Genomic DNA, 26,714 nt, shown 5'->3' with positions numbered 1-26,714 from the left:
CAGGTTTTAGGTCCTATAAAACCAATATAGAAACCTAAAAAAGAATAAGGCGACTGGGTATGCACACACTCCCTAAGAATCTCTCAAATGTCTCTACATCAAAACAAACTGGTTAACATTAGAGCCTTCTCTCACCAGAACTTTAGCTTCTAACAGCTTAGCATCTCTCTCCATATCATTTCCTTTAGTATATGAGAAAGACTAGAAGAGATTTTTACAAAGCCAAAATGGAACATTCAACAAAGTAAAGTACTACATTTTGAGATATGCTCAGTAAATGATGAGTGAGGAAAAGGAGGCAGAATGCAGTCCTAGTCATAGGATGAGTTTTTGTTTGTGTTACTATAACCCCTGAAGAACCATCAAGTCCTCATGTACACCTTGGGCTGAAGAGCTTCTGGCTCTTGTGACGTAGCACCATTTCCTATATTTCACCCCTGAGGGCAACAAATGTCAGAACGGGCACTCTGGGTAACAAAGTAATTTACCAGTCTTTGACAGGATCTGATCTGTCTTGTACAAAGGAGATGTCTGAACCCACAAAGATATCAAAAGGTACTATGGTTCTTTCTAAGAATAGCACACGGGTCTGCTAACGCTCAATCTGAAAAAACAGGTTCTTCAGTTGTCTGTTTATACCATTCTGATTCTTCAAATCATTAAGATTAGTGATCCTAATAAAGAGAAGGGAAATACTTTTAAGTGCCTACAAGAGTGAAGATTTGGTGTGAAAAAGTGGTGTGCTTTTTAATAAATAATCTTCAAAAAGTAATTCACTCATAAGCAAATTCTTAAACAAGCAAAGCTGGCTGCTTACAAATTTCCTTCATCTTCTGTACCAGGAGAGAAATAACCTTTGTCCTTCCTCTTGTGGGCTGTGAATGATTAGCTGGGATGTACTGACAAATAAAAGAGAAAAAAAGATGGCGCCTGGAGGCCAGGATGCTTATGGTTTACCACACTGCTCATCAAATTGAGGCAGAGATGTACAGAGGGATTTTTTGAGTGCAGACCTGTGATTTCATTGATAGAGGGAACTCTTATAAAAATATTCACCCCACCAGGGCAAATCAGCAATTATTTTGCAACTTCAAGACTTAAGAAAGTTGCTTGGGACATTGAAAGGTTAAATGACCTGCCAGCCAAGGGTCATCTAGACAGAAGGTGCCAAAGGCAGGACTCCACATTATTCTGCTTCTGATTACATGTAGCAGAGATAAGGTATTAAAATGTTATACAACAGAGAGTCTTCCAAAAGTCTTAGTGCAGTTTTAAGCTATTGGAAACAAGACTGCACTAAGACCTTTAAGATGCCAGTTCCATCCATCAGTTCCATCCATCCATTTCTTCCTCTCCCTCTCCCTTTCCCTCCCTCCCCCCCCCCCCCCCCCGTCTCCCCTATCCCTACCACCCCTTTCCCCTTTAGTGGAAATAGCTTTTCCAAATTTATTTTTGCTTCTCTTTTTCAACAACCATATCCTGGTGAAAAGTTTGGAAATAGCATGAGAAAAAACTACATGAGAAAAACTAAGCTGGAATGGTCAAAAGATGTAGACAACAGAGAGGTTTTTTTTTTTTTTGTTTTTTTTTTTTTTAAATCAACAAATTATGGGTTAACAAAGAAGATGATGAGATTAAGAGGAGAGGTTCCAGTGATGAGTCTTGTTGCCATGTATTCACACTCAGTCACTAGAGGAGTAAAAGAAAAGAGCTAAAGCTTTGTTAAGTGATTCATCAGCAAGATTAGGGACTGCCAAAAGCCAGAAGATGAAGTATGGCACAGAGGAAAGGGCCCTGAATTTGGATTAGATTTAAATTCTAGTCCTACAACTTAATACCTATGTATGACCTAAGATAAGTCACTTCACTAGACTGAATATCACAGTTCCTCCAATTGTAAAATGTTGTACTACATGACTTTTAAGTCCCCCTTCCAGCTCTAAATCTATGATCCTAAGTGAAATTAAGCAAACTTTTCTAGGTCAAAGATTATCCCACTTACACCAAAACAGATAATACCAGCTTCCAGTGGATACATTAACAGCTCTTGAAATTGTTGTTAAATTTTGTTACTAAAATTTTAGTTAATACTACATATCTTGTATCATATTGTATAGGGTTTGCATTTTTTTCTAATTTTGCAGTACCCTAAATTAAAATTCATAAGTAAAAGCTTGCCTGTATAAAGTACGTACTATGCCTGATCTGATATTCACTCAAAAGTACATATAGAGACCCAGGAACTTAGAAACTTGGGGAGATCTAGGGAGTTACTTACTCCTTACAAATGTTACAACTCCTTACAATACTGTTAACTTTATCAAATAATGAATGTGCCCATCTTGCAGTTGAGGAAGCTAAGGCATAGCTTGATTAAATGACTTGTTTAGAGTTATCAAGCAAGAAGGAGGACTTGCACTAAATGTTTAAGCTCCTAAAACAAAGCTCCTTCCAGCAGAACATGGACCTCAATGAATCAGAGCCTAACATTCCTTAATGAAACTTCTTTTTTATACTATCACTAATCACAAATGTGTAAGCTTTGATTCACTCATTATAAAATTATTTCAAACTTTAAAAAGCTGGAATTACCAGAAAGGCTGTTTTCCACATTAACAATTGCTCAAGTCCAACAGTTGTGATGAGATTTTAAGGAATAAATTGATGGCACTGGCCTGCACAGTATTATGCTTTAGGTTACCTTTTAAAACTTTATTTCAAAAAGTATTTCATTTCCATTTTATAGAAAAAGAAACTGAGGCACAAAGAAGTTGACTTGTTCAAAGGCGCAGAGCTTGTAAGCTATCACCAGTGCGAGAGTAAGAGCTAAGGTCACAAACTTGATTCTGAATCTAGTCTTTCAGTCATTTCTTCTAGATATGTGATGAGAGATAGGTGGGAACAGAGGATATAGCATTGAGCTTGGAATGAAGAAAATTCAAGTTCAAATTTGGCCTCAAGCCAAACTTTGTGATTCTGGGCAAGTAACAACTTGTTTGCCTTGGTTTCCTGAACTGAAAAATGAGGATAAGAAGAAACCTTTTATTCTCAGAAGATTGGAAGATCAAAGGGGAGAATATTTGTAAAAAGTGCTTAGTATGGGGCTTGGTACACAGGAAGTACTACAAAAATACTAGTTCTTTCCTTTTCCCTGTGCTTCTGGAACATTCTTTTCTCAGCATTTTCAGACACACAAAATATACTGAATATATAATTTGGCCATGGGAAAAAGAGCTCTTGACTAGGAATCAGGAGATCTGAGTTCTGCTCTTGACTATGTCACTAAATAGTTTTGTAATTAAATTGTTAACCTCTCCAGGTCTCAGGATGCTCATCGGTAAAAGGTAATAAACCATATTCTCTCCACAGGCCTCTCTTAATACTAAAACTCCATGATTTCCTAATTTATCCTGATTAATACCAACTATCAAAACAGACACTTCTATGCTTTGAATTTCAATGAAACAGCCACATTCTTTTGTTGAAATTGCCATTATGTGAGGTCACTGTTTTGATAATAAGGCTATAATAAGTTGGAGAAAGAAAAGAGCCCTATCTCTACTAATTTTTTGGATAAACTAGGCAAATTACTTTTCTGAGCCTCAGTTTTCTATTCTATACAATGAAGGAGTTGAACTAAATAATTCCTAAAGTCCTATCCTGCTCTAGAAAACCTACCTATGTCCACAGAAGGTCCATTCTATGTGGCAGAATGGAGGAGAAATGAAATTAAATAAATCAAAACTCATATTAAAAAAATAAAAAAATAATCAACCATCACATAGCTAAATTCTCATACCATACTAAAATACAATAGTAATTTTGACATAGACATACTATATAGAAAATGTGGCTCCAAGCAAAAAGCCCCTGTGTCACATTCCTTCCTGGATTGCACAGGAAGGTTTTCACCCATAAGAAGATACCACCTGCGAAAGCTTTGAGGGAAGGCAGGCAATGATGTGTAAAATAATGCTTGATTTCTCCTGGCATTTCCTTTATGTAACTGCACTTTTAAAAAGTACAGAACATTTTTATTCCCTAATGAGTCCTTCTACCTTAATGTTTGGCAGGAATGGGAGATGAATTGATCCCCAATTTTATGAAATTCTAAGGTATGATTTGATTGAAAGAACAGTATTTCCAGGCAGGGATGCTAAAGAGTTAAAATAACTCCCAAACAAGGGCAGCATTTCATAGAAAAACCAGCAGAATTGAACAGATATTTATAATTTAACTATGAGCCTCCTTTTAATTCTATTTTGTTTGTTTTAGGCTTTGGCTAATTACTAAGTTTAAACGGCGACATAAATGAATTATCCTACATCATCGACTTTTTTAAAAAATTAGATTTGAATTCCACAATGCTCGCTTAGCCATCTCCTTCACAAAGTCCATTTCTTATGATTACAAAATAACTTTATTTTCTTCAAGGATATAAGTATTGATTCGTTTTATTAAACCACTTGCAATCTAGACTCATGATATAAAATCAAAAGTTGATTTTTTAAAAGGAGAATCATTACGTTAGCAAGAGCTCTTTTTCCAGTGGCGTACTCTAAACACAGTCCAGGGCTAAAATTTCTTTTTGAAGGAAATAATTTCTTAGTCCGATCCAAGGGTGAACGGCGGAGAGGAGAGGCACAGCGCAGGGCGCCAATCCTTCCCTCCTCCTCCTCCTCCCCTCTTCCCCTTCCCCCCCCCCAGCTTCCCCTTGCTCCCCGTATGTTCAGCCCCACCCCCAGCTCTCCCCCAACATGGAGAACCTCCCTCTTCCCCCATTCCGGGAGGGTCGAGCAATTCCCCAAGCACCCCAAGGCACGGATCCCCCCAACTCGCTACACGGCCACTGCTCATCAATCCCCACCCCACCCCCCCAGTCCCCAGCGCTCCAAGTCCCGTCCACTTCCCCCCCCCCCCCCCAAGCTTCAGCTCGCCAGAACCTCTCAGTACTCACCGTTTCCTTATTGGGAAGCAGCTCCTTTCGGATCCTAAAGAAGTTCTTGCCGTACTGTCGGAGCCCCTTAATGAAGCGTTTCTGCGTTAAAGGAAACAAATGAGATGTAAAAATTAAAAATAAAAACAATAAAAAGCAAACAGGATGTCAGCAAAGCAAAAATCCTTTTACTCAGTAACTCCCCCCACTCCCCCCCAAAGAATAAAGATTCCAGTTAGCGAGAGCTCAGTCACAGCAGGGTCGGTCCGTCTCCCCCCTCCCCCCTCCTCCAGGGACTGGGACCAACCAGTACCGAAGGAGGATCAGTAAAACCTTCGCCCAAACACAAGCAATGGCCCTCAGACTACGTTGGGCTCTAGCATTTCGGGAAGAAACTTGGGGCATTTGCAGCTCCCTACAATCTGTCTGCCCAGGGCCAGGCACGGGCCGGCCAGAGCCCGCAGGCTGCTCGTCTCTCCGTGGGGTTGGAAGCACAAACGCTCTCCTAAACGCTTTCCGCGTTTCATCAAAGCAAGGCGGAAGCGAGCCGCTTCCCAAGGAGAGGGGGATCTTCTTCCAAGGAGAGGGAGCAGCAGAGCCGCGGCACAGATCGGGCCCCGGGACTTTTCCTCCAGCTGGGTTCCCCAGAGCTGGAGAGGAACTCAGCCCAGAGAAGCTGCCCGGGGCAGCTCCGGGGCCTCCCTGCAGGGCCTGGGGGCTGCCCTCGAGCACCCCATCCCTTTCCCCCCATTCCCAGAGCAGCCCAGTCCTCTCCCCCTTGCCGGAGGGCCCGTACAGGGCAGGCAGGGGGCAAGCAGGGGCTGCACCTCTCCCGGAGCGCTTCCCATCTTTTGCAGGCAGCAACTGGAGAGAGGGAGGGAGGAAGGGAGGGAGAAAAAGAAGGAGGGATGGAAGGCAAAAGGGAGGAAGGAAGGCCCCATACCCCTCCCTCCAAGTCCCCCCACCCCCAGCCACAGGTAAGCCCAGCCAGGTGCCCTACACAAGTCTCCAGAGGTGGGGAGCAATCGTCGCCGCCACCGCCACTGCGGTGGCAAACCAAACCCGCTTGTCACTGGGGGCTCTGACACTACAAAGGGGAGGGAGGAAGAGGAGGAAAGGGGAGGAGGAGGCAGCTTGGAGGTGGCGGCAGCGGCTGCTTAGCATGTGATCCCGGCTGGGCAGGGCTGGGCAGGGCTGGGCTGGGCTGGGCTGCTCCAAGACAGTCAATCAGCTCCCTGCAAAAGGTGGCCTGGATCCCCCGGCCCCATCCTAATCCGATTCACCACCAGAGGGGAAAGCTAACCCTGGCTGCAGCTCCCCTGGGGAAACACTGCAAAAAACAGGGAGTCAAGGTTAGTCACCAGGGAATGTGGCACTGGGATGGAGGCCAATTATTTTCTGAACTCGGACACTTCAGCCCAACTTTCCTCTTATGGGATGGGGGTGGGTTATCCCTCACAGAATGCTTTGAAAAAGGATCATCCTAATTTGTGATGGGCCTCCATTTACCCTTTTAAGTATGGAAGTTTCCCTAAAAGAGGAAGTGAAAAGATTGAAAGATTGCCTCCCAGCGAATAATATGAGGCTAGTGGAAAACAATACTAGGGCCTGTCCCATCTGATGGACAAGAAAATCATCTCTAATCAACTGCAACCATGGTTTCTTAAGTCTGGAAGAAGTCTTTCCCAATCTTCTCGGTTGTTCCGAGATTTCCCAACGGAACTAACTTTGCATGTAATTTGTATTTACTTAGCCAGGTACATACTTGTATTTCTTCAATGAGATGTAAAGCTCTTTGAAAGCAAGGACTTTTTCAACCCATTCCCCCCAACCCCTTTTATATCCCTAGCACTTTTAAAATTCTAAGCTTCTGCCCTCTCCCCCAACCCCATCAGACTGACTCTAAAACTCCCCTAGAACACCTTCCTCACCCTGGTCCTCCCCTACCCTGCGATCACTTTACATCTCATGTTTTGGAACCTATAAGGAGATAGCATGACCAACGCAGCTGGATAAGATACGTCAATCAATTAAACCTACCATTCTGTTCAGCAACTCCAGCTACTTTCCAGGCCCAAACACCAATCCCTAATTCCCTCCCTGACCCCCTCCTTGGGGCGGGGCCCCACTCCCACTAAAATGGGGTTTCTAATTAGGACAAAAAACCCTAGAAGGCAGGAAATATCTTTCTTTTGTATTTGTATTCCTTATAAGCATAATGTTCTTAATGTTCTCATTAATTTGTTGTTCATTCAAGATCCCACAGATCCAAGCCAGGCTAGAATTAAGAAAGTAGGCTTAACCTTTGATTATGAAACAGATCCAACTCAGAACATAATTATCCAAAATTCTGTATATTCAGATTACTCCCAATCGGGGTAGAAATTACTTTCACTTCCAACACAATTCATATTCAGTAGGGAGAGAAGGTGGGGCACCTACCCTGAGCAGAGAACATAAAAAAGCTGCAGACAAAATTTGAAGGAAGGAAAATTATGAAAGGGAGCAAAATCTGAGAAAAGGGTTAAAGCTAGTTTTTAAGGCAATTCAAACCCTGTCAATAAAACTGACTCTTCTGAAATCATAAACGTTAATTGAATGATAATTGTGTGTTTAGCCTTGTGTGGGATAAAAGAAAATGACCTCAAAACATCAACTATGTTTTAATAGATATATAATCCTCCAGGAAACCAGAATTCAAATTCACACTCATCTATAATTCTTCCCTGGTCATTCTCTATTTTTATTTCCAAACTAAAATCAGTCACAAAGTCCTGCCTATTTTTCTTCCAAAATGTTTCTCCAAATCATGCCTTGGCTTTCAGTCCAACAATTCAGGCTCTTTAATAGCTGACATCCAGAATCTATAGGGAATTGACAGAAATCTATAATAATCCATAAGATTATAAACCAATGTCTGACAGAAAAGTGATTAAAGGACATCAAAAAAAAATTTTTTTAAAGAACTTCAATGTACAGTTATCAGAAAAAATTTTCTAAAATCACTAATAAGCAAACATACAAACAACAACTCTTAAGTATTATCAATACCCATTAAGTTAGCAAAAATGGCAAACGATGCAAAATTCAATGATAAAGGGGTTGTGAGAAAACAGGCATTTTCTAACTCACTGCTGGCTGACTTCCAATTATTCTAGAAAAAATTTGGAATTATGCAAACAAAGTTATTAAATTTTTCATGCCCTCTGAATCTAAGGTTAAACAGCAACAACTTTATAGGACATAAGTCCTCACTTTATAAGAAAACTGAAGTCAGTGGAGGAGACAGGACATATGCATATATGTGTGTCATTTTCAGTCATGCCCAACTTTGTGAACCCATTTGGATTTTTCTTGACAAAAATTCTGGAGCAGTTTGCTTCTCCAGCTCGTTTTACAAAAGAGGAAACTGAAGCAAACAGAATTAAGTGACTTGTCCAAAGTCATACAACTAGTATTTAAATGTCTGAGGCCAGATTTGAACTCAGGAAGATGTCTTTCTGACTCCAGGCCAATACTCTATCCACTATATCACCTATTTACATTTACATATGTACATACATATATAAATGATGGGTAGCAATAGTCAGAATACAAGGTAACACAAGTAGTAAGTGACAAAAGGCAAGGCTTGAACCTAAGCGCTCTGATTTCAAGATTTCTAGCTGATCATACTTCCTCCAGAAAGGAATTATACACAATTATTCAAATTGTAATGTATATGACATATTTTGGAGAAATGTGTTAATTATTTATGGTAAAAGATGAAAACACAAGGTGCCCAAGGAAGGGAATGGATGAACAAACTTTAGAACATGAATATAATGAAATATTAGTATACTACAAAGAATTATGATTATGAAGATTTCAGGTAAATATAGAAAGTAGCCTTATTTGAAAAGACAGAGAGTGAATAATAGCCATAAAAATATCCACAAAAAATATAGTACAATTAAAGACAACACTTAAAAAAAAAACAAAAAAACACAAAACCAAAACTCCAGTTGAATACAACAGATGAAATCAGTGATACACTTTCAAAGTTAAAAATACATATCTTTTCTCTTAATAGTTGGTAAAAGGAAAATTCCATTTATCAGTAATAATCAAGCTATTGATTGTTTTGCCTAATTATTTTCAGGGAAATAGACTCTGAGGAAATATTTGATTGTTTCTCAAAAAAATATCTTGCATCAAAATAAAATGTTTGAAAAAAATCAATTTCAACAAGTTAAAACTCTCCCTCACAACACAAAATCCCTTCCCTCATTCTGACCACTCCCTAAAAACTACAGAATAAAGCTCAATCTATCTTAGCATTTGAAACTATATGTTGCCTGACCCAACATAACATCAAACGCCATAGTTGATATTTGCATAGGTCTTTAAATTTGATAAAGTACCTTCGATTTATAATCTCATTTAATCCTCACAAGAAATGTGTGTGATTGGAGATATTTTATCTCCTTTTTACATATAAGGAAACTAAGGCATTGAAATGCTAAATTTCTTGTCCAAGATCATACAACAAATAAATCAATAAAACATTTTTTAGCTAGACACTGCACAAAGTGCACAAAAAGAAGCAAAAGCTAGCTAGACCCTGCCCTCCAAGTGATCACAATCTAATGAGGAAACTGAGGCAGACAGGGTTAAGTGACTTGCCCAGGGTTACATAGCTAGTAAGTGTCTGAGGTCAGATGTGAACTCAGGAAGATCTTCTTGACTTTAGACTCAGCAGTTTTTCCACCGTGCCATCTAATTGTCCCCTTGGCAGATAGTAGGCACTGAAAAAAATGCTATTGGTTACTTATGCTTACTATGCTTGGAGTCAGGAAAAGTTCAAATCCAGCCTCACACCTGAGGCTAGTCATTTAATCTCTGAATCAATCCACTAGAGAAGGAAAAGTGCCACAAAAGCCCCATGGACAACACTGGTGTTCATGGGGACCCAAAAGTTGGATTAGACTGAATGACAACACTTCTTAGATGCCTTCTGCAAGTGTTTCTTCCTTTACTGTCTCCCATGGAGAAGTGACCTTTCTCCTTGCAGAGGCCAACTTGTCTACATGCACAAGTGATGCTGAGCCATCTTCTCCAGCTGAGTATCCCTCTATGAACTCGACTTTATTATGTACTATTTTCTGTCTCCTGGCTGCTTCCCTAATGTCTACAAGCCTGCTCCTGTGTGTACCATCCTCAAACTCCCTTCACTTAATCTCTCCATCTCCACTAACCATCAGTCTATCTTTCCTTTTGTGGTTAAACACCCTGAGAAGGGCCTCTCCAACAGGTAGTTCCAATTCCTTGTCTTTAATTCCCTTAACTTTCTGCAGGGTGGCTTCTGACCTCATCATTCAACCAAAATCAAGCTCTCCAAAGTCACCAACAGTTTCTTTACTGCTAAATTCAATGGTCTTTTTTCAGTCGTACCTTTCTACAGCCTTTGAAACTATGGATCACATTCTACTCTGGGTTATACTCATCTCTTGAGTCTTCTGAGTCACTACTTCTTAGTTTTCTTATCTGAACATTATATAATGATTACATAATAATTCTAGTTAATGGCAAATCCTGCCCCTAAAATCTTCCCCAATCCAACTCAGGCATCATTGTGAAGGTCAAATGGATCATATCATCTTAGAACACAGATATAACCCTATCATTGCCCTCGTCAGCAAATTCTATGGCACCTCTAACACCTCCAAGATCAAAAATCCTTAGTTCAGATTTCAAAGCCCTTTATAATATGGGCCATTATGACTTTTCTGGTCTTATAAGCGCCTCCAGATACTCTTGTGATTTAGACACTGATGTACTTGCTATTCTTCATGCATGGCATGCAATCTCCCCACTCCTGGCATTTTCACTGATTGTTGCCCATACCTAGAACTGTTCTTCAATTTTGCCTTCTGGCTTCCTTCAAGTCTCAGCTAAAGTCTCATCTTTTTCAAGAAGAATTTGCAAGTCCTTCTTCATCTTAATGTCTTCTGATACCATCTTCAACTTATTCTAAGTATATTGGTTACTTTATATTTAATTATTTGCAAATTGTCTTTCCCCTTTGGACTATCTTCAAAGAAGATAGGAACTAGTGTTTCACTTTTTTATATCCTTAGTACTTACTTAATTGCCTATTATGCACCAGGCATTGTGCTATCAATGGACTGACATCGAACTAAATCATAGTGTCTTGCCACTTCTACTTCTTTTGCCTTCATTCAGGCTATGCTTCTGGAACCACTAAGAAAAATTCTATTCATCTGTCTTGGAGAGGCAGAGTCCAAGTGGGATGCTGATTCTTCCTCCCCTTCTCCTAACTTTTCTATTCTTTTATTTAATATGTTCCCCCCAGTTATAATCAGAACAAAAAAAAAATTACATTTGTTTTTGAAATTTTTGAGTTCTAGGTTCTCTGCTTTATCCCCATTCACAATTAAAAAACTACATGTGAAATTATGCAAAACATTTTCATAAAAGTCAAGTTACCCTACCTCTTTTTTTATGTGTTACCTTCCCCATTAGACTATAAGCTCCTTTAGATCAGAGACTCGTTTTCTATTTGTATTCTCTAGAATTTAACAGTGCTCGGCACATAGTAGGCTCTTACTAAATATTTCTCGAATTGAAGATTGAACTGTATGTATTTGTTTCTTGTCTCATCCACTAGAAGCGAGGTCCTTGAGAACAGAGATTGACATTTATTTTTCTTGGAATCCTAATGCCTAAAATAGGGCTTTGGCACATAAAAGGTACTCAAAAATGCTAGCTGATTTCCTCTTTTTGAACATGATTTTCCTACTATTTGCTCTTGTATCTTGTTTGATAATTTTTCTGGATTTTTAAAAACTATAATACAGTATTTGTAAAGAATTTTTTTTAAATTGATTCTCTTGAGGTTTTCTAAGTAAACAGCCAAGTTGTCAAAAAAAAAAAAAAAAGCATAATTTGGAGTCTTTGCGGCTCATGTTTATATCTTTTTTATTATTAGATTTATTTTCATCTTACTGCTATGTCTAACATTTAAAAAATTATACCAAGTAACAGTGAGGTTAAGGGGCATATTTATTTTACTCCTATGTTCAAATGAAAAGCTTATATAGTATTTCCACACTGTAAATAATATTACTTTTGGTTTTAGACTTTTTTTAAAAAATTAAAATAGGCCTCCTATGCCTACAATTTGTAGCAATTTCAGTATAAATAGGTATTTGTATTTTTTCAAAGGTGTCCTATATAGCGACTAATATAAACTCATATCTCATTCAACCCCAAGTCTAATCTTTTCTGTCAGGAGAGAGCCAGCATGATTCATCACAGGTCCTTGGGAGTCACAGTTGATCATTTTAATGGTTCTTAGTCTTTCAGAGGTTTATCTTTATAATTGTTGTGATTATTGAATAAACTGTTCTGTCAATTCTTCTCAATCCATGCTAACTAACACTTTATGTAAATCTTCCAAGGTTTCTCTAAAAGAAAACCACACTCTAGCTATATATAGCACATGAAGAATGAATTATATTCACATAGCATAATTTATTTAGCCAATTCCAAAGTGGTGGACATTTCTTTAGTTTTCTGATTTGTGACACTACAAAAAGCTGTTATAAATGATCTGGGGGAGAGGGCAGTTTACATGTGAGGTTTTTTTTTCTCTTTCTTTTATATCTACTTTTATTAGTTCTGATAGTAGCATTGCAAGATATATAAATAGTACAGAGTTTTGGAGGCATAGTTCAAAATACTTAACTGAATTCTTAATCAATTCACAGATGCACCAACAGTGCAAAAAATTTGTTTGTTTTGCATCTGTCCCACTATTGTCTGTCATTTTTATTTTTAGCCAGCTTTGCCAATCTGATCAGGATGAAGTAGAACCTCAGAGTCATTTACAGAGTCTTTACTTTGCATTTTTCTTCACTTCTTGTTTGGTCCTGAACTCTTTCTCAATGTTGTGATAAAAAGTGATTGCTTCAAAAGTGATTGCTTCCTTATTTTTCTACTTGATGATGTAATCACCCATATCTAAGTTATATATCCATTTGAAGCTTACCATGGCATGTGGATGAACCCATGTGAGGTTTTCTTAGCACAGATACTGAGGTGCTTTGCTACTGCCACATCTGAACTCAGATCTTTCTGACTGTAGGCCCAATGCTCTGTGCTCTATGGCAATATCTAATTTTTGCCAGCACACTTTTCGGTTTTCTCAATAGTTATTGTCTAATCATGTTTTATTCAAGGATTTGAGGTTTCTGGGTTTACCAAACATTCTATACTGTGTTCATTTGGCTCTGTACGTAGTATAACAAATTTATTATGCTACATGACCTATTTCTTAACCAGTATCATAATGTTTTGATGACTACTGCTTTGCAGTATAGTTTGATACATGGTACTTCTTAGCATCGTTCTTTCCCACTTTCAGTATTTCAATTAAGTTTTGCTTGATCTTTTCTAATTGAAGATGAACTGTTGTTTTTTTTTTAGCTTCATAAAGAGGATTCTTAACTTGGGATTTGTGAACTTTTAAAAAAAATGTCTTTTGGTAACAATTATTTTCCTTTGAAACTTTATTATTTGACTTTATGTATTTTAAAAACATTATTTTGAAAAGCAGTCTGTAGGCTTCAACAGATGGTAAAAGGAAGAGGACAAAAGAAAAAAATTTTTTTTTAGTAAGCCCTGTTGTTTAGAGTAATGATATGGCACTATTCACATATTAACTTAGTTTGGTTTTACTTTTTCATCCTTCTTTATACTTCTCCTTATTGGCTTAACTGATGTTGTGTAAGATGAGATATTGTTCTTTTGGAAGACTGGAAATCTTCCAAGTTCTTATGATCCAAGACACTTTCCTTTGGTTTCACTCCTTGCTCTTTGATAGCATCATTCCCTCATCAATTTTACAGCTTCATAGATTCTCTAAGATTGGGCATTTTAGTTTTCTCTTTAAGTTAACCAAAATGGAAAATGACAAATTTCACAAGGGCTGTGAGGAAAGAGACAACTACCATAGATTAAACACTGCAATATTAAGCCCATCAATATAAGCTCCAATTATATACATGGTTTCAATATAAAGTTCATATCATAAATTGGAGAAGAGAATAAGGAAATAACGCTTGGAAAACTATGGGTAGAGAAATATACAATGAATACTTTTTGTTATATAAAATGTAAATATTTATAGCAGTTCTTTTGGTGGTGGCAAAGACATAAAACATAAAAAGGATTGTCTATCAATTAGGTTATAGTTGAACAAATTATAGTATGTTAACATAATTTAATACTAGTATGCTCCTAAGAAAAAACAAAAAGGATGATATCAGAGAACTGTGAAAGATATATATGAATTGATGCAAAGTGAACTTTATACTAACAATGACTGCAATGAGGAACAACTCTGAAGATTTAAAAACTTGCAAACTCTTTTCAGTATAATTATCAACCACGATTCCAGAAGACATAATGAAGAATCTACCCTTCTCCTGGATTTACATGGAATTTACATTGCTATGGAAGATGTAATGCACATTTTTGCAGAAAGCAAATGTGAGTGCATTTTTTTTTCCCCTTCTCAAATGGGATGGAAGAAATGAGAATTCCAGAAAACAAATGCTTCTTAATTGGGGGGTGGAAGGGAGAGAAAGAAAGAAAACAAGGATTTCTATGGATATTAATTTCTAAGAAGAGAAGACAGTTCTCAGCTGAGTTTCCTGTCCCTTTCCCCTGGTTCTTGCTAGATCCTGTTATCCTTTCTAGAGATCTTTGCTGTTTTTAGATTTTTGTTTTCTTGACTCCTCTATCCAATGGTTCTTTCTTTGTTTCAAGGACACTTGCTTATTTTCAGGAAGTGGATTGATCAGAAAAATACTAGATTACAAGTTTGTGTGTCCCTTCTCCACCTGCTACATCTAGTGGGTAAAGACTATAAGGACACTGAGTAAGAGCTCAAAGGATGTAAATCTTGTGATGAAGATTTATTTATTTCATGAGTATGTTTTGGTTTTGCGGTATTTTGGTTTTTTTTTTTTTTTTTTTTTTTGGTCTTTATCTATTCAAGTTACACTATAAATGGCACATAATTCATTTTTCTGAGGTTTTTAGGTTGCAGAGGGTTATATAAAGCAACCATTGTGCATCATATGACCAGGTTCCTAAAGGAACTTTTTTTCTCTTTGAACAAAAATATACCTCTCAGTAACAACCACTCATTTGCTCTTCACTCTGCCATTAGGGACTCAGCAGAACTGTAAGGAACCATTTGTTGACAATGGATCAATAGTCAGATAAGACAATTTTTTTTCGTATCCAAAACTGGAAGCTACCTTGAGTGGTAGAATGAGTGCAGTATTTACCCTGGCCAAATCTGGACCCTGATGGCTCAGGAAGGCAGGTGACTTTGCACACACTACCCTGACTTAAATCCAAATTACTTGCACTTAAATCATCACTCTGATGTCATGGTTCTCTACCAGAACAAATGACAAGTAATAACAATAACATTTCACTTCTACCACTTCTTTTACACAGGGATACTTCCTTCTTCTTACCAGAAAGTGGAGTCACTGTATCTTCTCTTCACTGTTCATTATTATTTTTGTATCCCCTTCAAAGAGTAGCTTTACCTGTGCTGTAAATCCTTTGCTACCCCAAAGATGGCATAAAAAGCCCTTTTAGCCCTGGGTTTTGTATATCAAGCTGAGCTCATACCAGATTTAGTATTGCTGGCATTATTTTAATAAAATCATGCCACTCTTTTATGCTCATTCTCTATTACTTGTCCTTCCATTCATCTTTTAGACATATGCTTAAGGGATTGAATGAGTTTTATATGGTGGTTGGTATTGGTCTGTTTGGAAAACTACTTTATTCCCTTCTCATAAGAACTATTTCTATTTGTGTCTTCAGAATTTTATTCTTGCGAGTTTCATATCTGTTGTAGGCTGATTTCCTCTATAGAATTTTAGGCCATAAGATCGTAATTATTTATATTCCAAAGCATTTGAAATCTACTCTTCCAAAATCTTAATCCCATGTCAGAATATGCCAATCTTTTCTTCATCACAAATTCTATAGTAGGAAGGTCATTTTCCCCACACTTTCTATTATTGCAACAACAGCAAAATTATTGCTAAATAGGATGTGAACAGATGTTCCCCTCATTGTTTTTTTTTTTTTTTTTAAACCTTTGAAAGACTAAATTATTACTAAGGCAAATGAAGAAAGTGTTGCTGTTCTTCTTTTGGCAGGGAGACAGTTCCCACAAATATACAGCTAAATGAAATCTCCCATTACACTTGTGGGCCAGATTTATTGTCTCTTTTCTGAACTCTATTTCCTCTTTCGTACAGATGGTCTACTGCATATACTTTGATGATGCTATTACTTGTTTCTGACCCCCTGATGGTTACCAAAACACTTTCTAGTACGCCTTCATCTCCCTCCTCACCCCCAATTTCTGGTTCTCCTCAAGAGCATGTATTCTTAACAAAGGGTACCACCCTACAAGCACCTTCTAATGATAACCTTTCAAAGCCCTGTCTTAACAACCCTGGATTCTATATTTACAGGTCTCAGGGACTTCTATCATGTCAAATTAGCTTCTTTGTGCTAGGATCTCTAAATAAATAAAGTGCACCCATTCGTGTGTAAGACATATGACACCATATATAGCATCTTTCTTTTGTCTCCTGTGAATTTCTGGAAGTCTTTTACTACTCTTCAGTCCCAGAATCCTTGTCTTACAAATTTCTTTTCTGAATAGTTGGGCCCATGCAAAGGTCCCCCAATAGTGTATTAATATGGCTATTTTCCATTTCTAACTATTTCTATCTTTATCAATTTAGGGATAAGGTGAAACATTAGGATAATTTTGATTTGAATTCTCATTTGTTTGGCATATGGAACAATTTTCTTTTCAATAGTTTTCCATCTTTCTGAAGCCACATGTGTGCATGACTACATAATTATTGAAAACTTAGATACTTGTGTTAGTTCCCTGTGTATCTTGGATAAATGAACTTTTATCGGAAATGTCTGATCGATTTTCCCCCTCCAATGGACAGTTTGTTCCCCTTCTCAAATGTGATGGAAGAAATGAGAATTCCAGAAAACAAATGCTTCTTAATTGGGGCTACACAGATTTTGTTCTTGTAAAAGCTTCAAAAAATTTCATGTAACTGAAATTATCTATTTTGCCTTTTGTGATCATATCTGTTACTTGTTTGGTTAACAATTCTTTCTTTATTCATTTCTGAAAAGTACCAGCTCTGATCTTTTCTTTGTTATTATTTTTATTAATGTGATTTTTAATACCCAGATAATTTATTCAATTGAGGGTACAATGATATTTAGGGTAAAATATTTGTATAAAACTAATTTCTACTAAATTACTTTCTAGTTTTCACAACAATTCTTGTCAAATAAAGAATTCTCCCATAGACATATTCCTTCATTGGCTAGGAGAATGCCATTCTAACACATATTCAAATTAAAAAAAACGCAATTCTCTCATATCTTCCCAACATTCTTTACATTCCTAATCATGTTTTTTCCCTTGCATCTCCTGCCATTTGTAGAAAGTAAAGATGATGTGAGTTGCATTCCTTGTGGTGTTCAGTCTCATGCCCAATACTTCACAATCTTTAGTACTATTTTCCAGGTTTCTAATTTCAATATAATTTGTCCCCTATGTGAATCACCAGGAGTGTTTCTGTGTGAATCATCAGGATTGACTTGTTTTGAAAAGTTCTCAACATTTATCCTATATTGAGGCATGACATGCTCATAAAGACAACATACATTTTTATTTCCATCATCAGATGAAAAATAGCTACGTCAGTATGACCCTTAAGCTAAGGAGCTGCTAATTACAAGAACTTATTTCTCCAAATCTTATGGGATGAACTTTCACCTGATGGTTTTGCTGATCTATTTTCTTATTCCATTGAAGACTAGCAGCTTCCAGATCATAAAAGAAGGGAAAGGGACCCACATGTGCAGCCCTTTTTATAATGGCAAAGAACTGGAAACTGAGTGGGTGCCCATCAGTTGGAGAATGGCCAAATAAGTTATGGTATATGAATGTAATGTTATGATATATGAATGTTGTGGAATATTATTTTCTCTAAGAAACAATCAGCAGGATGATTTCAGAGAGGCCTGGAGAGACTTACATGTACTGCTACTAAGTAAAATGAGTAAAACCAAGAGAACAAGAGTTAAAGACAAAGTGGTCAGAAAAAGAGACAATGACACTCTCAAGATCTCAACTTCAGAATCAGTTGTACGAGACCCAGAACAGTGTGCCTTCATCAGAGAAGGTGATGGGTTCTATGAGCAAAACAGAATTGAATTAGCTTACAGGAAACTTGAAATATATAAAATTAGAGAAGCTAACCGCCCCCCCATGTTCATATGGACTTGTCCAACCTATGGCAGAGCATTCTGAGCTTGCATTGATCTGATCAGCCACAGTGGGACACATTGTGTCCAACACAGTGATGTCATTTTGGTCCTCTTCAAAAATGAAGGACAACAACAATGTGTATCCTTTACACTTAGTACATAATAGGGACTTAATCTTTTATTTATTTATTTATTTGTTTTTAATTCAGTGTGGTGGAAAGGACACGGGTTTGTTACTGAATAGCTAATTGTTTGATTCTGGGCAAGATTTTATGCTCTCTGGTAATCGGTTTTCTCACTTTATGAAAAAGAGTTTGGATTAGTTGGTGATTAGATACTCTGAAGACCTAACAGAATAGAAGCTTGACGTGAATGAACACTGGCCAGTGTGGAGTTTTAATAATAACTCTAAGCCCGTTATCATAGAGTCTTGACTCTAGTCATTGCTGCACTGTGAACTGGCAGAGACTTGACGACTGACATTTGTGAGCCTCGTTCTATCACTCGTAAACAGTGGCAGATTTGGGATTCATAGGTAATGCTTTGGCTATATGATTTTGATAAACCATGATAAACACTACCACACATACACAAAACAAACTCCAAAGACACGTGCTATTCCTATACTTCACACAGAGAAGCTTGAGCTTGCTAAACTATGCTATTCAGAATGTACAAAAAGCAAAATATGAATGTGCTGCTTAAATACAGGTATGACTCTTACATTCTCATATTTTTCCTGTTCTTCCTGAATCTCTCACCCAATTTCTAGTCTAAAATTTGCCAAATGCACTAAGTTGTTCCAAAATCCTCATATTCTCCCTTAACTTTCATCAATTTACCACTCTAAAAGAGATCCTCCTGATTCTTTTTTTTTTTTTTTTTTTTTTTGGTTAAAGGTGTTCTTGCTAAGTCACTCCAGTTGAACAGCATAGTTATTTTAAATTTTTTCTCCTTTATTGTCTGTGCAGAAATTTTGAAAAAAAAATTTAATTCAATACTTAAACACCAAAAGAAAATAAATACCCAGCATTTCAATATATAAAGAACAGAAAAGACTGTTGATGAATTTATGAATCTATTACATATAGCTTATTTTTATTTGAAGATATGTAATAAATTCACCATATTACTATAAAAATTGTGCTCATCTATGTTTCTTTTTGGATATTCTTCTATTCTCTTCAGTGCTTTTTTTTTTTTTTTTTAAATGCTTCAGTGAGTACAGGCACAGTCCTGAATCAAAGAATATACACAGTTAAAAGACTTTTTCAACATAGATCCAAATTGCTTTCCAAAATAGCTAGCCCAATTCACAGCTGCATCAAGAGTACTGATTCAAATAGGGTTCCTATTTTTCTACAGTCCCTCTAAAATTTGACATTTTTCTTTTTGGTCAACTTTGAACTTCAAACTGGCATGAAGAACCACTTTAGAGTTGTTTTAATTTGCATTTCTTGCAGCAAAAAGATGGTGTAGATAGACTAATTGACCTAGAGTCATGAGAATCTGAATTCAAAATACATTTTAAAGATTTACTAATTGTATGAACATAGACAAGCATCTCAATCTCTTAATCTCTCATTTTTCTCATTTTTAAAATGGAGATAACAATAATACTATCTACCTCACATGGAGGGTAGCTAGGTAGGGCAGAGGATATAGAGCACCAGATCTGTAGTCAGGAAGACCTGAGTTCAAATCCAGTTTCAGACACCAGCATTATGATGCTGGGCAAATCACTTTACCCTATATGCCTCAGTTTCCTTAACTGTAAAATGAACTGAGAAAGAAACAGCAAATAACTCTGCCAATAAAACCTCAAATGGAGTCATGAAGTTTTGGACACAACTGAAATGAATGGATAGCAACAACTTTCCAGAATTGTGAGAATCAAGTGAAATTCTAGTATTTCATTTGATCATTTTGCTTTACAAAAAACTTAAAATATTGTAAAAATGTACAAGTTATTTCTCTAATTTGTAGTGATTTAGAGTATTTTTCATGTGGCTATTGATAGTTATGAAATTGCCCATTTATATATTTTGACAGTTTAACAATTGGATGGTGGCTCTTATACATTTGAATCAATTCCATAGATATCTTAGATTTGAGATAGTTGCTTCAAAGACGTTCATCCCAATAATGTCTGCTTTCAATTTTAGTTCTATTGATATTTGTGCAAAAACAACTTTTTCATTAGAAAATTTTATATTGACTTCCAAATTTTCTTCTCCTAGACCTTTCACGACTCATTGAGAAGGCAAGCAATATGAGTCCCATTACAAAAATCATGCAAAACATACCTCCATATTAATTATGTTGTCAAAACAAATAAACCCAAAAAAGTCAAGAAAATAAAAAACCAATTTCATTTTATATTCAGATTTCATCAGTTCTCTTTGAAGGTGGACAGTATTTTTCATCAGAAGTCCTTTAGTAATGACATGGATTAATGTATTGATCAGAATACCTAAAGATCTTAGTGGATCGTTGTTATAATATTGCTGTTACCATATATGATATTCTTCTAGTTCTGGTCATATTATTTAAGTGAAAAAACTTTTAAATTTTATGTCATCAAAACTGTCCATTTTATCTTCATCTTTGTAGGTCGTTTTGTTATAACGTGTATGTGTGTATGTAATTTTTAAAAAATTTTCTTCTATAGCTCACATTTCTTTTCTAAAGAAACAGTACTCTAGCTTCAACTGTAAAACATTTTAAATTTTTATTATTAAAAAACCAACCTTTTGGTTATCTTTTTGAGAAATTCTAACTGAATTTGTGCACAAGGCAGGTTTTTCTTTGAGGCTTTGCTTAAAAAATTTTGAAGTGATTCTGCCCTATGTTTGTGTCCTATAAATTCCCTGGTAATATGATGGATTTTTTTATGATTTAAAATTTTTTTATTTGTTTGTTCACTGTTTTAGCTTACCAGAATTGATATTAGGGCTAGGCTGTGCACATTTCTGGAAGAAAAAAGTCTGGATTGTTCTACCTTCAGCTTTTTTTTTTTTTTTTTGGGTGGTGGTGGTGGTAGGTGTTCCTGAGTGTTGTATTATACCAAAATCTCAAGCCCTGAGTGATTCCAGGTCAAAATTCCATCCATAGCCTCCTTGTCTCAGTTCTACAAGTTCCTGATCTGGATTTTAGTCAAAGAAACAGCAGATTACTTGCTGGACTTAGTCATACCAACAGTCATCTAAGAAACTAAACTGGTTTGGAGTGACAATCTTCATTCTTCCCTTTAAATCCTAACTCTAGTTATTATTTGGGAACTGAGATTCCATTCCATTCCATTCCTCTGAGAACCTCCCCTAACAGGCCAGGACCACAACTGCTCCTTGCTCCAGAATACTATCTCTGGTATCCCCCACTCCCTTTCAGCCTTCATTCAGCTACTAGTGATTTTCCTAAAGCAGTGGTGTAAACACACCACCTCCAATCTCTGTAAACTTCAGTAACTTCCTATCACCTAAATAATGAAATGCAAAATTTTGTTTGATAGTTTTTCCTTCATTACCTATTCCCCTTCTTCTAAACCTTTCCAGTTTTCTTATACATCACATTCTCCCCCCATTTCCCCTCCCCAATATTCTGAAATCCAATGACAATGGCCACCTTGCTGTTCCTCCAACAAAATACTCCATGTCCCAATTCCATTATTTTCTCTGGCTGTCTTCCATGCCTGGAATGTCCTCTTTTATGTATCTACTGAACTACCTGGCTTTCTTCAAGTGCCAGCTAAAATCCCACTTTCTTCAAGAAACCTCTCCTAATTCCTCTAAATTCTTCCCTCTGTTAAATATCATCTATTAATATAGCATACAGTTTGTACATATTTGGGTTTTTTTAGTCATCATGAGATTGTGGGCTCTGCAAAGATAGGGAATGTCATTTGCCTTTCTTTATATCAATTAGCAACATGCCTAGAAGGTACATAGCAGGTATTTTAATAAATTTTCACTGGTACTGGGCATCAAAAAAAAGTGCCTGCATTTCTTTCACAGTGGCCCCAGTAGGGGTCACTGCAGGAACCTCTCCTTGCCAAGCATGTGGCCTACTTCTTGTCAGATTTTGTAGACCTCTCTCTCTATTGACCTAGGCCAAACTAGGCCAGAATTTTAATTTTCCTGGCTTTTTGATGGTTAACCTTAATAAGGTCAGAACATTAATTTTTAAAATTGTAAGCAATTTGATGGTTAGATTTTAATAAAGATGATGCTTCTTCAGGAAAAATCACACTCCCGTATCCCTTTCCCTTTTCTATCAGTAGAATATGTGCTCCTTGAAAGAAGGAGGTGTCTGTTTTTGACTTTTGTATCTCTAGTACATAGCACAATGCCTAGCATGCTTAATAAATGAAGAATAAGTACCTGTTGAATGTATATGAACACTGATTTGTGAATAGCCCTCATGTCTCTATATTGTCCTAAAGAATATTTTGGAAAGGCTTTGTTAAATGACAATGAAATCTGTTACATAATATATATAGCCACTTTTAATTGGTGTTTGCTTTAGCTCTTTGTGATAAAATTCTTTTTGAAATTTATATTCTAATATTAATTCAAACACTAAATTGTTTGGTCACTGCAACCTACTAAAAAGGGAAAATATGAAATGATTCTTATTCTTACGATATGCTTTTTGCCTTTAGCACAAAGCAGTGAAAAAAGTACATATAGGGCTAGGTATTGTAATATAGGATTTCTTAAACTTTTTCCACTCCTGACCCCTTTTCACCCAAGAAATTTTTACATGATCCTGGATACAGAGGTATATAAAATAGGAATACGAATCAAACATTTTACTGATAATAAACCATAATTTCATGACTGCCACATTAAGTTACATGACCAGATATGAGGGTGGTGATGCACAATTTTAAGATGCTTTGGATAATAGAGTGCTAGGCTTGGATCAGGAAGAGTTGAGTTCAAATGCAGCTTCTTAATACTTAATAGCTATGTGACCTGAGTAAATCTTTTAACTTCTGTTTGCTTCGGTTTTTTTCTATTGAAAAATGAGAAAGTAATATGTACCTTGTAGGATTATTGTGAAGATTAAATAAGATAATAAAAAGTTCTCAGCACAGTTCCTGACATACAATAGGTGCTATATATAATCTCCTTCCTTTCTCCCTTCTTTTCTTCTTTCCTCCCTACATCCCTATTATATTTCTTATACTGTTTAGTTCATTTAGCTAAATGAAATTTTTGAACAATGACCAATGAATTAATATACTATTAGAAGATTTGAACTGATCTGAACATCAGTCTTAATGTTTCTATCATCAATAAAACCATAAGAAAGTTGTAGTTAAATGTGAGTAGGACTTGAATTAGTTGATGGAGTTGGCTTTATCATTTATCAAATGGTAATAAAAGTCAATTTTATAAAAGTTAAGTTTTTTTTTTTTTCTCAGTGCTTCTAATTCACCTATTTCTGTTGGGGGAAAGAGGGAGACTTTCCTGACCATTCCACAAGGTCACAACACAGGTGACAACCTGAATTCTTTATTTTCAGTCATCCATTGCCCCCATCATATTCAACAAGTTGATAAGTGTTGTCGATCCCACCCCCAAACATCTCTTTTATATATTCTCGTATTTCTATTCACACTGTGCACATGCCCTAGCCTAGAATCATGTCAGCACATCTGGACTACTATAATAGACTGCACTGATCTTGCTTCCTCTAGTTTCTTTATTTTGCCTTATGTCCCTCACACAAATGCCAAACTGCTATTCTTAGAACAAATATCTGACTATGTCATATTGCTCATGGAGCTTAGGCAGCTTTCCAATGTTTTTAGATTAAAAATACTTAATCATTTATTAGACATTAAAAATCTTTCATAATCTAGATCTTGCTGATCTAATTAAACATTACTCTCCCAAAGCACTCTATATTCCAACCTCAGCAGTCTGTATCTGACATTTCATCTCAAGACTCCATGTCTTTGCATAGGGTGTTTGCTCACGAAAAGGTGGCTTTCCTGCCCTTTCTTCAATAGTTAGCTCAAGTCATCCCTTTCTAAAAGAGTCCTTTTTTGATTCTCATGTTGGCTCCCTACCCTGCTCCCACGTCACAATATATTTATTTTGTCTATATCTTGAAGAAATTTATTTGTAAAGATGCTATATTCCTACAGTCTTATTTTTTTATTGATATACGCAGCTTCTAACAGAATGCCTTGTCAGAGTAAATGTTTAATAAATACCTTTATATTATTTATTGCAGAGGATGAATTAGCAAAAATAATTCCATAAAGAACTTGAGAACCTCAAAATTAGTTTAACATATACTTTAATATGAGTAGCTTCAATGCAAATGTTTCATTTCTTGCTTAAAATATGATTTAGGAGCAAGAAATGAAAACTCAAAGATATAAATATTTTAAAAAACACATTACATCTAAATGAGAAGAGAACTAGAAAGGATCTACACATGGTGATCACCAAATATTTCTCTCTCCCTCTCTCTCTGCTTCCCCATCCTACTACTCTCCCCCTAACACTTGCCTCTAATTGATTGAAATAATTCTAGAATCAGTAGTTTATGTATAGTCACAATTAATTGATTCCTATGAAGAAAAACAAAACATTAAAAAGCTTAAAGAATATAAATAGAAATAAAAGGGACACGAATGAAGAAAAGTATAGATGCTCATTACAACAATTTCAGAAGATTTATAAACACAGGTTGTAAGTTATCATGGGGAGAACAAACAACAGAGCCTAAAAACTATCTGGGTTAGTAAACATTAGACATTCCTCTAATGGAAAGATATAGCAAGCCAAAGACAACAGTAGTTTGAATAGAAATTAATTTGTAAAATATGATGTGAAAAGTTTGGTGAGAGATAATAAAAAGCATAATTTTATAAAACAAAAAAGCAGAGGGAAAAATCATTTAAAAAAAAACCTTTGTAAAAGACCCAGCTAAAGCTCTTTTTGTAGTGGCAAGGAAATGGAAACTAAATGGATGCCCATCAATTGGGAAATGGCTAAATCAATTATGGTATATGAATGTTGTGGAATATTATTGTTCTATAGGAAACGATCAGCAGGCTGATTTCAGAAAGGCCTGGAGAGACTTACATGAAGTGATGCTAAGTAAAGTGAGTACAACATCAAGACAACATTGTACATACTACAAAATTATGTGATAGACTTGGCTCTTTTCAACAATGAGATGATTCAGGCCAATTCCAATAGACTTGTGATGGACAGAGCTATCTGAATCCAGAGAGAGGACTGTGGGAACTGAGGGTGGATCACAACATAGAATTTTCACCTTTTTGGTTATTATTGTTTGCGTTCTTGTTTTTTTCTTACTCGTTTTTTTTTCCTTTTTAATTTGATTTTTCTTGTGCAGCATAATAAATGTGGAAACATATTTAGAAGAATTACACATGTTTAACCTATATTGGATTACTTGCTGTTGAGGGGAGTAGGATGGGGGGAAAAAAAGGAGGAAGAAAAATTTGGAATGCAAGGTTATACAAGGGTGAATGTCAAAAACAATTTTTGCATGTGTTATGAAAACAAGAAGCTATTATTAAAAATTAAAACATAAAGATCCAGTTAAGCAAGGTCATTTTGAAGACAAGGGAGAAAAACTAGAAGAGATAGAAAATCTATACAAAGATTTTAATAATAAACTTTTCTCTGTCATTTTATTATCAATAGTCCCAAGGAAGGAAGAAGAAATAGAACTGGAGAAAATAAAGTTGGGAAAAATAGCAAATATATATAGTATACCACAAAGTGTGAATATATAAAGTAGATTCAAATGTGGCATACACTGGTGGTAAGAGACATAAATAAATAGACTGGTGTAGAAGGGGGTAATTTGTAACCTCTAAGTGCTGTATGATCTGAAAGTCCTTCCTCTCCTGCCCTCTACAAGCCTCTAACACAAAATGCTGTAAGACAAGATTATTCAACTTTTTAATAACTTGTTTCTTTAATACACAAGTTTAATTTACAATATTACATTTAATATACAAAATATATAATATTCCTGTATAGTGCCAATCATTTTCATCCAATGGCTAAGACTCCTATGATGTTCTTAAACTAATTAATACATTGTTGTGGGGAGAGGGAAAATTACTTAAAACATATTTAAATTGTATAATTATACTATCTTCTAGAATCACATCAATGGAGGTGAGGAGGGAAATGCATACCTTTAAATATATTTTTAAAAAGTGGGACTGAAAGTATGCATTGAGAGCATTTTGATGAGAAGAGGAAAGAGAACTTTTGTGAGACCTTTCCAGAGCAGACTAACCCACCTTTAGCATCACACATGTCACTAGAAGAGAATAAAAATACCACTGACATCAAGTTTA

At 36.2% G+C, this 26,714-nt stretch overlaps 1 protein-coding gene across 4 annotated transcripts in view; it reads right to left on the bottom strand.

Annotated features, from left to right (window-relative positions):
* RERE (arginine-glutamic acid dipeptide repeats) overlaps positions 1–26,714 on the bottom strand; it is a 577,800-nt gene that overhangs the window by 66,551 nt on the left and 484,535 nt on the right. For all 4 annotated transcript variants that reach the window (XM_051988633.1, XM_051988634.1, XM_051988635.1 and 1 more), the window contains one exon: positions 4,958–5,038. In XM_051988633.1, coding sequence (XP_051844593.1) covers positions 4,958–5,038 — 81 coding nt within the window. The remainder of the gene's footprint in view (positions 1–4,957; positions 5,039–26,714) is intronic.

This window comes from Antechinus flavipes, chromosome 3 (assembly GCF_016432865.1).
Source record: "Antechinus flavipes isolate AdamAnt ecotype Samford, QLD, Australia chromosome 3, AdamAnt_v2, whole genome shotgun sequence".
Lineage (NCBI taxonomy): Eukaryota > Metazoa > Chordata > Mammalia > Dasyuromorphia > Dasyuridae > Antechinus > Antechinus flavipes.
The sequence above is the reverse complement of the archived record's forward strand: the minus strand, read 5'-3'. Positions and strand labels throughout refer to the sequence as shown.